This window comes from Branchiostoma belcheri, unplaced genomic scaffold (genome assembly GCF_001625305.1).
Source record: "Branchiostoma belcheri isolate BF01 breed outbred unplaced genomic scaffold, Haploidv18h27 scaffold230, whole genome shotgun sequence".
NCBI classification, from domain to species: domain Eukaryota; kingdom Metazoa; phylum Chordata; class Leptocardii; order Amphioxiformes; family Branchiostomatidae; genus Branchiostoma; species Branchiostoma belcheri.
Window position 1 is genome coordinate 260,561 of NW_017803825.1, and position 12,855 is coordinate 273,415.

A 12,855-nucleotide genomic window follows, 5' to 3' on the forward strand; every position below is an offset into this window, starting at 1 on the left:
ATGCTAGACCCTAACTATATGTAACTATAGAATACAACACGGGGTATTCCGTATCGCCCGAGGTATCGGCCCGACCGCGCGTCAGATCACCCGACGGCCAAAGGCCAGAGGGAGATCCGATCCGCGTGAGGGCCGGGACCGAGGGTGATGCAGAATACATCGTGTTGTATTGTATTTATGTCATACCCACCCAAGAAAACACACCTTTCAATGCAAGATGAGCGAAAATTTGGGGTCCCTAAACCAAAAAAATGCAACAACATCAATTCCAACGTCCGAATTTTCGAAAGCGGTGCACGCGGTTAGGGCGTTCGAATTGTTCTATGGAACATTTGGAAGCCCGTGCCATACGCGTAAAGAAGCCCGGACCGAACACCTGTATCGAACGTAATGCGGCCCAGGTATAAGTAACATTCCTTTGCCTGTGTTGTAGGGAGGAGTTAGAAGAGTTACAGCAGAACTATGACATCAAGTTCTGTGAGGACTGGGTGGAACATGTGGCAGACATTCAGTTACAGACGCACAAACAGGTCAGTGGAATGTTTGAAGTTAATACTTTTTACGTCAGTGAAGGTTAGACATCCAGGAAATACATGTAAGATATGCCAAAAAATCAAGCAACTACATGTAGAAAGATTTAGATTATTTTTCTAATTGTATTAATCAATGAATACATAATCTTCTTTATCTACATCTGTAGATTAGGCCACACCAATTTAATTTGTTGTTTCTCGGGTTCGCCCTGTCCATTTTTTTCTGCTTTGCAAAAAAAAAAATTAGGTTCTGAATCAACTGCAAAATGCTCAATAAAAGTCAAAGTTTGGCCCCAATCGTCGAAGAAAGTCCTTTTCTTCCTAATAACCACTTCAAACATTCTCAGTAAGGACACGTTTTTTTAATGCAAAAAAAAGTTCAAAATCTATTGTTCTAAATATAAACCAGCCTGGTATGTTGACTTCATGGCTCATATTGTAACATTTTCGGCTATTATGGGGTACCTTGGCCTGTTTTTTTTCATCGCCCTGTCACTTCATATTTTTTTGGACAAAATCTGAGAAACAACCAATTAAATTGGTGTGGCCTTAGCACTTGTTTTGAAACCAGTCCTGTTTTTCACAAGGTTGTATTGCACAAATAAGATATTACAGGAGAAAGGGATGCACACTTCAGACACTCTTGACACCCCACAAGTTATGGCTGGTATTACCATTATTGTACATTTTTCATTATGGCCTGTTTCTACCTGATTGATCATTATAACTGACATATTCTTCTAACAGGTTGCCTCAAAAATGAAGGAACGATATGAGGTATTGACTGTGCCAAGGAGCATCACAATCAACGAAATGTGCATCACACTTCTCATCAACTTGAGTCTGACTCAGGGAGCAGGATTTTACCGCATGGACAGCAAAGAAATAGTCACTGCTGATCGCAGACTGGTTAGTTATATTTTATCATTATCATTGGTTTATTTCTCAAACAGCAGAAGTAATACAGTAACTAGAGAAGTAACATTTGCTAAGCAAATGCATAATGTTTACCTTCAGACATGGTCTGGTCTGTTAATTCTTACTCAAACACATTCACATACATTGTACATGTACCACGAGTATATGGTGCCATGAAATTGCAACATTATGTAACCCAACACCAGTCACCATGGTGACAGATGTCAACAAATGATGTCATTGGTCAGGTCATAGGTCACTGTTTGGAGAAGAAGAAGAGAAAGAAACTGAGCAAAAACAATATGTTTCCCTTTGGTAAACATAAATACATGATGCCATCACTTCGCAGCCATTAAGGCTGAATTGTGTGAATTGAAGCAGGTCAAAATTAACTTTTCTTCCTATTGTCCCAGCACTGTCCCAAAAACAAATTCAATTGTCCTGAAATGAGGATGAACTGTCGTAACCTGTTTTTTGGGAAGTATTGTATGACTTCAACTTGAAGTCGACTTTATTTTGCTTATGTTCACTACCAGGTGCACTATAATTGCAGAGTAGACAGGAAATTTGGGGGGACTTTTCTGGATCCAAAAGCTGGGACGTGTGCCTGATAAACAAAAGAAGGGCTGACATTCTAATGTTGGTTATCTTTTATTGTCCAAAAAAAATGTCCCAAAGTGTCTTTTTAGTTGTCCCAGCCTGAATTTTAATGGTCAGTGGCCATTGGACCACCTTTAATTTTGAGCCCTGTGAAGTGTCTAACAATTAGCTAAAATCATCTTAAAGGACACAAAATGTCATAAAACAGTTTTAACATTTAAATCATCACAATTCAGGGCTGACAAACTCTACATGATAGTTTAAAATGTTGACAAGGTATGGTAGTGTGCTTCTGTTGTATCGTTCGGTGTATCATTTGTCTTTAGCCATTTTGGATGCTAAACTTGTTCAAACAGAAAGTACAACAGTTTGTAGAAGTCAAACCTATATGAAATGATTGATGAAGTCTGAAAAATGAATTGTTAATTTTTTTTGGGCAACATAATTGAATTTCAACAATATGAAATCTACCTGTTGTTCATCTCTAACAGACTTGCAAATGTCATGATTCTCACATCAAAATCAGCCAATATCATAATTAGTCCAGCAGCGTAGCTGAAAAATTGTGCACTTTTACCTAAAAGCACCAAATTTGGCACACATGTACTGTTAGTTAGAATAATCTAAGCAAATCTGGATATGGAGACATTTCAGTTTCTGCCCAGGAACAATTTTCTGGCATATTTTCTGGTATACTTTAAACTAAAATATTTCATGATCAAAACTACCCTACGTGGTGTTTATGAAACGATTGAGATGCATATGACATGCGTATTGTGCGTACGGTTGCATGTGAAAAATTATTGTCCGTACACAACTCATACGCAAAGACTGTTTCTCTGATATCCTGTATGTTGTACTTCTTGGTAGCGACATTTTTTTTTGCACCACATTCAGGTTCTGTTCCTACATAAGACTGGTCAGTACGTGGATGACCAGGTGAAGGCGTCCAGTGGTGTTTCTGTGAGAAGCCGGTTGGGACTGCAGGATGACCAGCCACAGGAGATCAACCCAGCACTGTACCCACAGTATCAAATCTTTGTTGGAGAGTCCGTCACGAAACAAGCTGCTGAAAACTGGAAGTGTCTTCTGTATCAGGCATGTAATTTTAACTTCTTCCTCAGGCCACACCAATTTCATTTCTTGGGTAACAGATTTTTCTAGAAAAATAATTGAGTGGGCGGGCGGGCAAAAAATAAATAAATAAAAACAGGCCTAGGCATCCTATTATGGCCCAAAGTGGTACGATAGGAGCCATGAGGTCAACACACCAAGCTGGTTCAAAATTTAAACAATGAATTTTGAACTTTTAATGATACCACTGCATTAACAGATGGAATGACTGTAACAACTTGGAAGAAAGGGACTGTTTTCAACTGTTCAGGACAAAATGTGAGCATTTTGCAGTTGATTCTGAATTTTTATCTTTTTTTTTTGCAAATCAGAAAAAAATGAAGTGGGCGAATCCGTTAACCAAGAAATTAAATTGGTGTTGCCTCATCTGTAGTGCCCAGGCTTTTTTTCTCCTGATGAGCAATTTCTGAATTTTGATAGATAGTTACCTGAAAATCATCAATATCATTAAATGTAATTATTCTGTCAGACAGGGTTTTTGATCATGTTGTGAACGTTACCATTCAAAGTACAAATTTTAATAAATTAGATTTAAAAATAGTGGTCCAGAACGTTAGATTTGTTTCAGGACTTGCAAAACATATCTACACTGAGTCATGGGTTATAAACATCCCATATTCATCAGTAATGTTTATTTTAGGTCATCATCTAATACAAATCATTTTGTGCCACATACCTGTACATGTACGTTAAGTAAGGCCACACTGACTTATGTATGACATCCAATGAAGACCAGCAAACTAGTGCGCACAGGTGAATAGAAAAAAATTCCAGAAAAAAAAACAACCAAATGCCGCTAAACCGCATGAATACAAAGCTGGTATGGTGAATATGCGCTTGTACACGTACTAAGACTATTAAGTACATAGCAACTTTTACGACAAGCCGGCACATGCTGGCCTTTAGCGGCATTTATGAGTCGGCACTGTGCTGAGTTCTTGAGTTCCATGGAGCTTCAGCAGCCTGGGTGCCATCCTCTGTAGTTACAACTGGCTCCCTATTGTCGCTAGCTACTATCGACAGAGGATGGCACACAGGCCAGAGCCTCTGGTAGGTGATTTTTTTAAGTCCAGGCAAAACTCAATGCGTGCCTGGATGTCATCCATGAAATTAAATCAGTGTGGCCTAATGTCAAGCTTGCCTACTAAAGTGATTATAATTGTCTTTTGTCTGAGCAGGTGTTTCCATGCAGCACGTTACAGTGGCAGCGTATGATGATGAAAGCAGGCAAAGAAGGAGATGATGAGATGATGAACAAGTTGGTGTCTTTTTTCCGCGTGTCACATCCATCCTTCATCAACTCACAGGAGGCCAGCACTGGCAACAGTGTTCTACATGTGGCATCTCGTGCAGGACATTTTGTGAGTGTTGCGAGGGATTCATTCTATCATTATACTGTACATTCTGTTAAAAATTCTATTAGAAATTCTATCATTTTACATATAGCATAATTGTTTACATGAAGCTCATCTGTATTCAACTTGCTTAATTGGTAGAGTAACTGTTATAAAGTTTGAGCTTAGTTCCAATGCAAAAAGGAAGTTCTGAACTGTAACAGTGGTAAGATTCCGTCTTAGTGCCACTTTTGATGACGTCATCACGCTTCCGACTTCCAAAAAGTCAGCGAGTGGATCACACATCTGAAGAAGATTGACCAGAAATTTATTGCCTAGTTCCCTTTATGTGTTGGAACTAAGCTCAAACTTTAGAGATTATAATTGAGGTTGGCCAAAAAGCAGTTACTCAAGCAACTGGATATGATTTTGGAAATGGTCAGACATTTCAGCTAGTATCCACTAGCTTTCGTCACTTAAGCTTTCGCTTGAGTAACTGCTTTTTGGTGTATCGTATTACCTGGATGTCTAACCTTCATCGACGTATAATTGAGGTTGATTGTAACTTTTAAAAATCAATGATCAAGACACAGACACCTCATAGTTTTATGACTTAATTTTCAGAACATTGTACGATATTTGCTCAAAAATGGAGCCAATGTCAACTTGCGTAATGCCAGCGGAGGCACGCCCCTGTTCTCTGCTGCGGAGGGGTTACACCGCCGGGTAGCCCAGCTCCTGCTGGAGTGGGGAGCTGACGTCAACGCTAAGAACTTCAGATGTATGACAGCCTTGGAAGGTCTGAGGAGTGATGAGTTAAAAGACAACTTGACTGCTGTCACCTCATACCTCACCAGGTACTTGTCTTTGTGTTTTTATTTATTTATTTAATCTTCGGACACCTGGGTGGCCTAGTTCAATTTTGACAAATTGATTTTCAATAGGGCCCAGTACAAAATACAATAAAATCAAGGATACAGATACAAACAAAGACCAATATAAACAAATCAGAATCGTTATCCATACACATGTAACTCGTGTCGAGGGTAAGGTAGCCAATATCAACTTGCTGATGACTCTGCTACACTGTAGAATTTGGACCATCGCACACCAGGGCATGTCCCTACTGTTTTTCGAAAGGTGTGGTGGGTTCTTAAATGTGTGTTGGGTGTGGCTCTCCCAAGCGCAGAACCTCCATTTAACATCCTATTTGAGGGACGTTGATAACCAAAGCTAGGTACTCATGTTCACCTGAGTGAAGTGAGGAAAGTTGTGAAAAGTACCTTTCCCAAGGGCACAACGTTGGGGCGTGTACATGTGTAGGTGGAATCGAACCCAGGACCCATGAGTTCTGGGCCAAATGCCCTACCATAATGCCACACGCCGGCACTAATGTACTCTAATTTTGATCCCACTGACCAAACAGCATTGTTAGGGACTGTAGGAAATTTAGCAATGGGAAGGATCATAGTTTGAGCGTGTGAAAAAAGCTTCGTATGTTAGGGCACTATCTATATGCATTTACAAAATTAATGTTTTAATATTGAAACTTTATTCGCAAAATCATGCCCAAAGGCTCATTGCTTTTACAATCAAGAATAAAACACATTGCAATACAGTAACAGGAGACAGGTAACAACTGTCTGGAAAAAACTTCTACTTCTACTACTATGCTAGCTATTATGGGGTTCGACTTCTTAATATCACTGTAGCTGCATAGATACCATGTTTTCCTTTGCATTGATGATAAGAATTTATTTTAACACATGTTATAAAATTAGAATTAACAATTTGATAAATGTTTATTTTGATTGTGTTGTTTATTAGCTGTCAAAATTTTGTATACTGTACTTTCATTGCTTCACACTCGTTCCTTTATTCTAATATCATACATACATGTACTTCTTTCTAGCATTGTGCCAAAGATCATGGAGGGTGACATGCAGACATTAAAGAGGGTTGTCCAGGATCATGTGATGGGAGTGCACCATTTTGCTGACCTCAGTAGTCGCTGCATCAGTGGCAGCACCCTACTCCACACGGCTGCTTACTTTGGAGCAACATCAGTTGCCAAAGAACTGCTGAAGGAAAGGATCGATGTTAACTTGTCGGACTACAAAGGAGCGACTCCTCTACATCGGGCGAGGGACAAAGCTACCATCCAGGTACACAATCATGTGCTGGCCATAATTTTGGTCCAGGCCACACCAATTTAATTTGTTGTTTCTCGAATTTTTTCAGAAAAAAATATGAAGCGACGGAGCAAAATGAAAAAACAGGGCAAGGCACCCCATGATAGCCGGAAATGTTACAATATGAGCCATGAAGTGAACATACCAGGCTGGTTTATAATTAAAACAAGAGATTTTGAACTTTTAATAAAACAAAATTGCATTGTTACATTCAAAACTTTAACAGCTAGGAAGAAAAGGACTTCCTTCAACTGTTGGGGCCAAAATATGTCTCTCATTGAGCATTTTGCAGTTGATTTAGAACAATTTTTTTTTGCAAATCAGAAAAAAATGGACGGGGCGAATCCGAGAAACAACAAATTAAATTGTTGTGGCCTACTGTCCTTTGTTTTGTAGTTGTAACATTTGTTTTCTCTTTCACCTTCTGAAGTGCCATTTTACGTATTTTTAGAAGGACATTTTTTTGTCATGACGTTCAGATTGTCAGGACATAAATAAAAATAGTTAAGTAAGAAAAATTTAAGAGCTTAAAACTTTGACAATTCAAAGAAGCTCAACAGTCACAGTCACATGTCCTTGATCTTGTATAGCTTACTACTACATGTAGTTGCCACCAGCCTGTGTGTAGCCTGGTAGTTTGTTGTTCGGCCTTGAGTCGAGAGTATGGTGCATTTGATGGTGTCTTGTGGTCAACAGATCTGATGCTTTTTGCTCGCACTCTTGAAATCAACAAGGCTATGTGCATCTTTCACTGCCTGAATGTAAACAATAGCCTGGATTGTGACACTCCTGGCTAATCATTGGTTTACAGCAAAGTTGCAGAGTTCTAGCTACATGCAGAAGTCCTGGTGGTGGAAAGAAGATGCCGGTGTTACTCTTGTTTTAAATACTGGAGGTTGTTGTCAGTGATCCGGCCGACCATGTTGTCTGGAAGACTGTTCCAGATGTCAACTGCAGTATGTATGAAGGTTCTGCTGGTGGCGTGAGTTCTAGAGACTGGCACAGTGAGGGCATGTTTTCCAGTGGAGAGACTGTTCCAGATGTGTACTGCAGTATGTATGAAAGTTCTGCCGGTGGCATGAGTTCTAGATACTGGCATGATGAGGCCATGTTTTCCATTGGTGAAGCCTTAATAATACTGATAATTGTTTGCATCATACAGTTGTTGCTGGACAGTGGTGCTGGCATCAATGCCCGTGATTATGAGGGCAACACTCCTCTGCACATCCTCTGCTACGGTGAGAAGGGTCAGCCCTCACAGCTGGACTGTTTACAAGCCTTGGTAAGTGGACTTCAATTTATTTCGGGGTTAATTGTGACATGAGTATAACATAGTTCATGTGTGCAGGGCTCGAAATTCATTTTTGGGAATAGGTGCACTGGTGCACTCAACATAAAAAATTGGGTGCACAAAATTTTCTGTGGGTGCACCATATAAGATAAAATAAGTATAATGTCAGCGAAAACTAATTATGTTTTGTTTCTAAAGAAAAGTACTACAAGAATGATTTTACTATTTTTCTGACACTTAGATGTTAAGAATATGCTGAATACTAGTACTACTCTAATTTTAACATCTTGACTTATACCTACAAAAAACATTTGGGTGCACCAGTGCACCCACAGAAAAAAATTGGGTGCACAGCTCCAAATTTGGGTGCACTAAGGTGCACATGCACCCAGTATTTTGAACCCTGTGTGTGTGTGTTTGTGGCTTTTACTGAGAACTCACCATTCAGTCTTTGTATTATACTGCTGCTACTTACACATGTAGTTTGAATAATTTTCAACAAGCATGGCCATTGTATGGTACAATAGTAAACTGTGGTATCGGGGGCAATTGGCGTGCTGCCATCAAGCCCCAGATGTTTTGTGCAAGCATGTCTAACCCTCGGAAGACGGGGAACAACAGACGATAAACCGGACAGTGTAACACAATGAAGGTTAACTAAGTTAAACTTAGTTCACCTTCATTATATTTCATGCCATACCATAGGCATGGATGAAATAAATTGTTTTCTCTGACATTACAAATGTATATTTCAGTACCCCCCAAAGATGCACCCAAAAACTTATAACTTTGGCAAAGGAAACAATTGCTTCTTCAGGTTACGCAGTTCACACAAACACAAATGGACACAGAAACAATTATATAACCTTCTTGGCAAAGCTTAGTAAGAAACAGGTGACACAACCTGTTACTTTTTCCTACAGATTGTTTGTTTATGTTTGTTTATTTGTTAATTTAACCAGAGAACATATCGCCATGGAGGGCGGTTTTCATTGCACCCTGGGGGGATATCCCCAAACACAATAAAATAACAAGAGTTCCGAGATCTCATACCTCCATGAAATATGGGCTTGATATGTAAATGTAAATTTCTTCTTTAATTACGCAAATGACCTCTGCATTAACATAATATATGCATCGTGATGTTAACTTTTGATTAACTTAAAGATGTCCCAAGTATGACATTCCCATCATTCACCATTGAGAAATCATAGATTTTTTGCATTAATTATGCAAATTAGGTCATCATTTGCATAATTAGTATCTGTTGATGTTCCATCTGCCATAGGTTACATACATTACATGTATGAAAGTTCTATAATGTAAAACACTGTAATTATAGAATTTCCTCATTAATTATGCAAATAAAGTCCTCATTTGCATAATTTGCAGTTAATTATGTACATCTCTCTGTCAGATACCTACTCACCAAAAATGATGAAAATACGCTGTTCCTATCTGGACTTATTGGCTTTCAAAGATTTCGCCCGAAAGTCCCCTGCAGTTCCTGAACAAGCTGCTAGGGGGACCAAACCCACACCACTTATTCCTGACAGGAAAAGCTATCTGTCACCAAAAATTCAAGACCATAGCATGTTCAGGACCAAAGATACAAAAACCGGAAGTTCTGCTGCAGTACCAAGGTCATCCACCAGGAGGCCCATATTTGACCTTGACCTTTGTCTTCCTAAGACTTATCAGCATACCAAATATCATCACAATCCATAAAGGCGTTATGAAGTTATGCTGACTACAAAGTTGCGGAAACACACACAGACACACACACAGACACACAGACAGACGCCGCCAAAAACAATACCTCCATTTTTGATGGAGGTAATAACAATATAATACAACATAAAGTAATCACTGAAGAAACTTATGTATAATCAAGGGGCAAATTAAAATAAGGTAACTTAAGCACAAACTTAAGTAACAGAATCAGCGGTCCAAAATAGGCATTTTTGACAGTGATAATTATCATTCCTTTCTTTTTCTCAGCTGGACTCTGGTGCCCACATTACATTGTGCAACAAGAAAGGCCTGCTTGCAGCGCACTGCTGTGCCATGCAGGGTCGCACAGAAACAATCCAGCTGCTTGTTGACAGAGATGTGGACGGAGCCATGAGGGCGGCAATAGAAGAAGGGACAAATCTGCCCAGCTTGACGTACCTCGCTGTGGTCAATGGATTCCTGGCCTGTGCCATGTGGTTGGTTCTGGAAGTTTTTGTTTCAACTGAGATTTTTTAAACAGTTCTTCATCAGTATCTTACCTCTTGTGGCTGAAAGTAGTGTGCAAAATATATATCATTTTTATTTTTTTAGGTGAGGTGGAAGAGAGTTACAGAATATGATAAGCACCAGTACAGGAGGGATTTCTTTTTGTTTTTTTGACAAAATATTTATACTTAAACACACAACAAATGTTTAGCTACGCTGGGGAGCTTTCAAGACATACTTTGTCTCTTCATCAACCCGATTAAGATTTATTTTTGTAACGTTATTGCAAGTGAGCTCTTGGACATTAAGTGGAGAGAGCCACAGTCCACACATGTTAAAAAGAACCCAACACACCATTCAAAAAAGAGTAGCCCCAGTGTGTGATGGTCCAACATCCTACTGTCTGGATCAGAGTTGGTGATTCACCTCAAATCACCCGGACAGAAGTCTGGTGAAATTCTGTCAGCCATGCCAGAATGATCAATAGGATGATCATAGTCATGAAAGCAAGGAAAGGTAAGGAAAGGATAGGAAAGGAAAGGATCATAGGAAAGGAGAGGATAGGAAAGGAAAGGAGAAGAAAAGAAAGGATAGGAAAGGAAAGGAAATAAAGGGAAAGGAAAGGCAGTGATTACAATATTGTTTACAGTATTATTTAATACTTTGCCTGTACAATCCAAATTTAGTTAGTAATGTAATCATTTAACTGTGAAAACAAATGCTAGAAGTGAAATTGTTAATCTTTATCAAGGCGTATTATCAAAGCGTATTATTTTATATCATATGTATTTGGCCCATACGATTTATTTTAGTAATAATGATAAACAAAGCTTCAAGACTTGGAGGATCCACACAAACAATTTAGTTGAATTGAAATGGGTTGTTATTATGTGCAGATGATCATTTTTAGAAAACTATGGTAGCCTGAACTGGACTCGTGTAACCAGTATTGTTTCCACCCTTCCTGCCAGGCTTGTGCAGGCAAACTTTGCCCTAAAGGCGGGAGAAGCAGACCAGCTACTTCAGATAGTGTTGATGAAGAGAGACATGGAAGATGCAGCGATGTTTGTCCAGTTCCTGTTGGATAACCAAGCAGATGTGGGGGTCAGATTTGCACAGGTTTGTGGGAAACATATACATACATATTAGGCCACACTAATTTAAATTAATTGCTTCTCGAATTTGCTATTTCTCTATTTTGCATTTGATTTGCAAAAAAAAAATCTGGTTCTGAATCAACTCCAAAATGGTCAAATTGAATGAATTGATTTGATCAAAAGTTCATTGTTTAAATCATACACCAGCCTGGTATGTTGACGTCATGGCTCCTATGGTAGGATTTGGGGCCATCGAAGGATGCTTTGGTCTTCACTGATGATGTCTAGGTCTGTTTTTATTTTCATTTTTTTGACCTGTCACTTCACACTTTTTCCAAAATAAATCCGAGAGCCAACAAATCAAATTGGTGTGGCCTATTACAAAAATATTCAACAAGACATTTACTTTTTCTTTGAAAACTTCTTCAAACAAGAAGGTTCAGTCTAATACAAAGTGCACATCATCCGCTATATTTTTCTGCTATCTTTTTACTTACGCTCTATCCTTTTGGAGGGGCAACGAGTTATAAGTCAATTGTTTGTTACCTGTTTGGGTCACACTGATATGATTTTATGGATGACATCTGCACGCGCATTGATTGATTTTTGCCTGTTCTCAAAAAAAAAAAAAAATCACTGAGGCTCTGGCCTGGGTGCCATCCTCCGTAGTCCATGCATATGGTACAATATTGTAGCTAGTGACAGAAAAACTCATACATTGTGAATGCTGCAAAAGGCCAGCACGTGTTAGCTTGTTGTAAAAGTAGTTTTGTACTACTGCAAATTCACAATACAATATTCACCTGTGTGCACTAGTTTGGAGGTCATCCATAAAATTAAGTCAGTGTGGCCTTATGTCCAGGGCTCAGCTTTGCATGTAGAACAGCTACAAAATGTGGACTACCAATTTAATTGTCTTGTATTGATGCAGGGGAACACTCCGCTGCACCTGGCAGCTGCATCTGTGACAGCTGTGGAATCCCTCCAGCTGCTACTATCATATGGAGCTGAAGTTGATGCTACAAATGACTTGCAGGAAACTCCACTGTTCAATGCTGTCCAGGCTAATAACCACTATGCAGCAAGCATACTTATCAACCATGGTAAGAACAGTCTTCCAACTTCTTTGTAGAAGAAAAAAGTAACAAGGCAGGCAATAAAAATCATTGCCAAGGTGACGACTGAATGATTATTGTTGCATGTGGTGGAGCTACATGTAGCAATCTCCATTACAATTGTAAGAAAAACAGATGTTCAGTCTTTTATAAACACATGCATGTAGTGAAATTTACAGGATGGGTGGAGGTGGTGCGGGGCTATATACCAAATACACGTATAGGAGAAATCAGCCTAGGGACAGTGGGTTCTCACATGTACGACATGACAGGTTTTTATCCCACCATGAGCTTTTTCATATTTCACTTTTTCATTAAATTTTAATAATAGAGCATGTTTGCTGTTTCAGCTGTAACTATGGTAGGTCATTCTGTTTGCCATGTTTAAGACTTCTTTAGGCCACACCAATTTTAATTTGTT

At 39.1% G+C, this 12,855-nt stretch overlaps 1 protein-coding gene across 2 annotated transcripts in view; it reads left to right on the forward strand.

Moving 5' to 3' along the window:
• LOC109470757 overlaps positions 1-12,855 on the forward strand; it is a 38,313-nt gene that overhangs the window by 22,154 nt on the left and 3,304 nt on the right. For both annotated transcript variants that reach the window (XM_019769827.1, XM_019769826.1), the window contains exons 13-22: positions 434-530; positions 1,281-1,442; positions 2,949-3,149; positions 4,364-4,546; positions 5,144-5,376; positions 6,432-6,684; positions 7,874-7,993; positions 10,004-10,212; positions 11,194-11,341; positions 12,251-12,422. In XM_019769827.1, the coding sequence (XP_019625386.1) occupies positions 434-530; positions 1,281-1,442; positions 2,949-3,149; positions 4,364-4,546; positions 5,144-5,376; positions 6,432-6,684; positions 7,874-7,993; positions 10,004-10,212; positions 11,194-11,341; positions 12,251-12,422 (1,778 nt within the window). The remainder of the gene's footprint in view (positions 1-433; positions 531-1,280; positions 1,443-2,948; positions 3,150-4,363; positions 4,547-5,143; positions 5,377-6,431; positions 6,685-7,873; positions 7,994-10,003; positions 10,213-11,193; positions 11,342-12,250; positions 12,423-12,855) is intronic.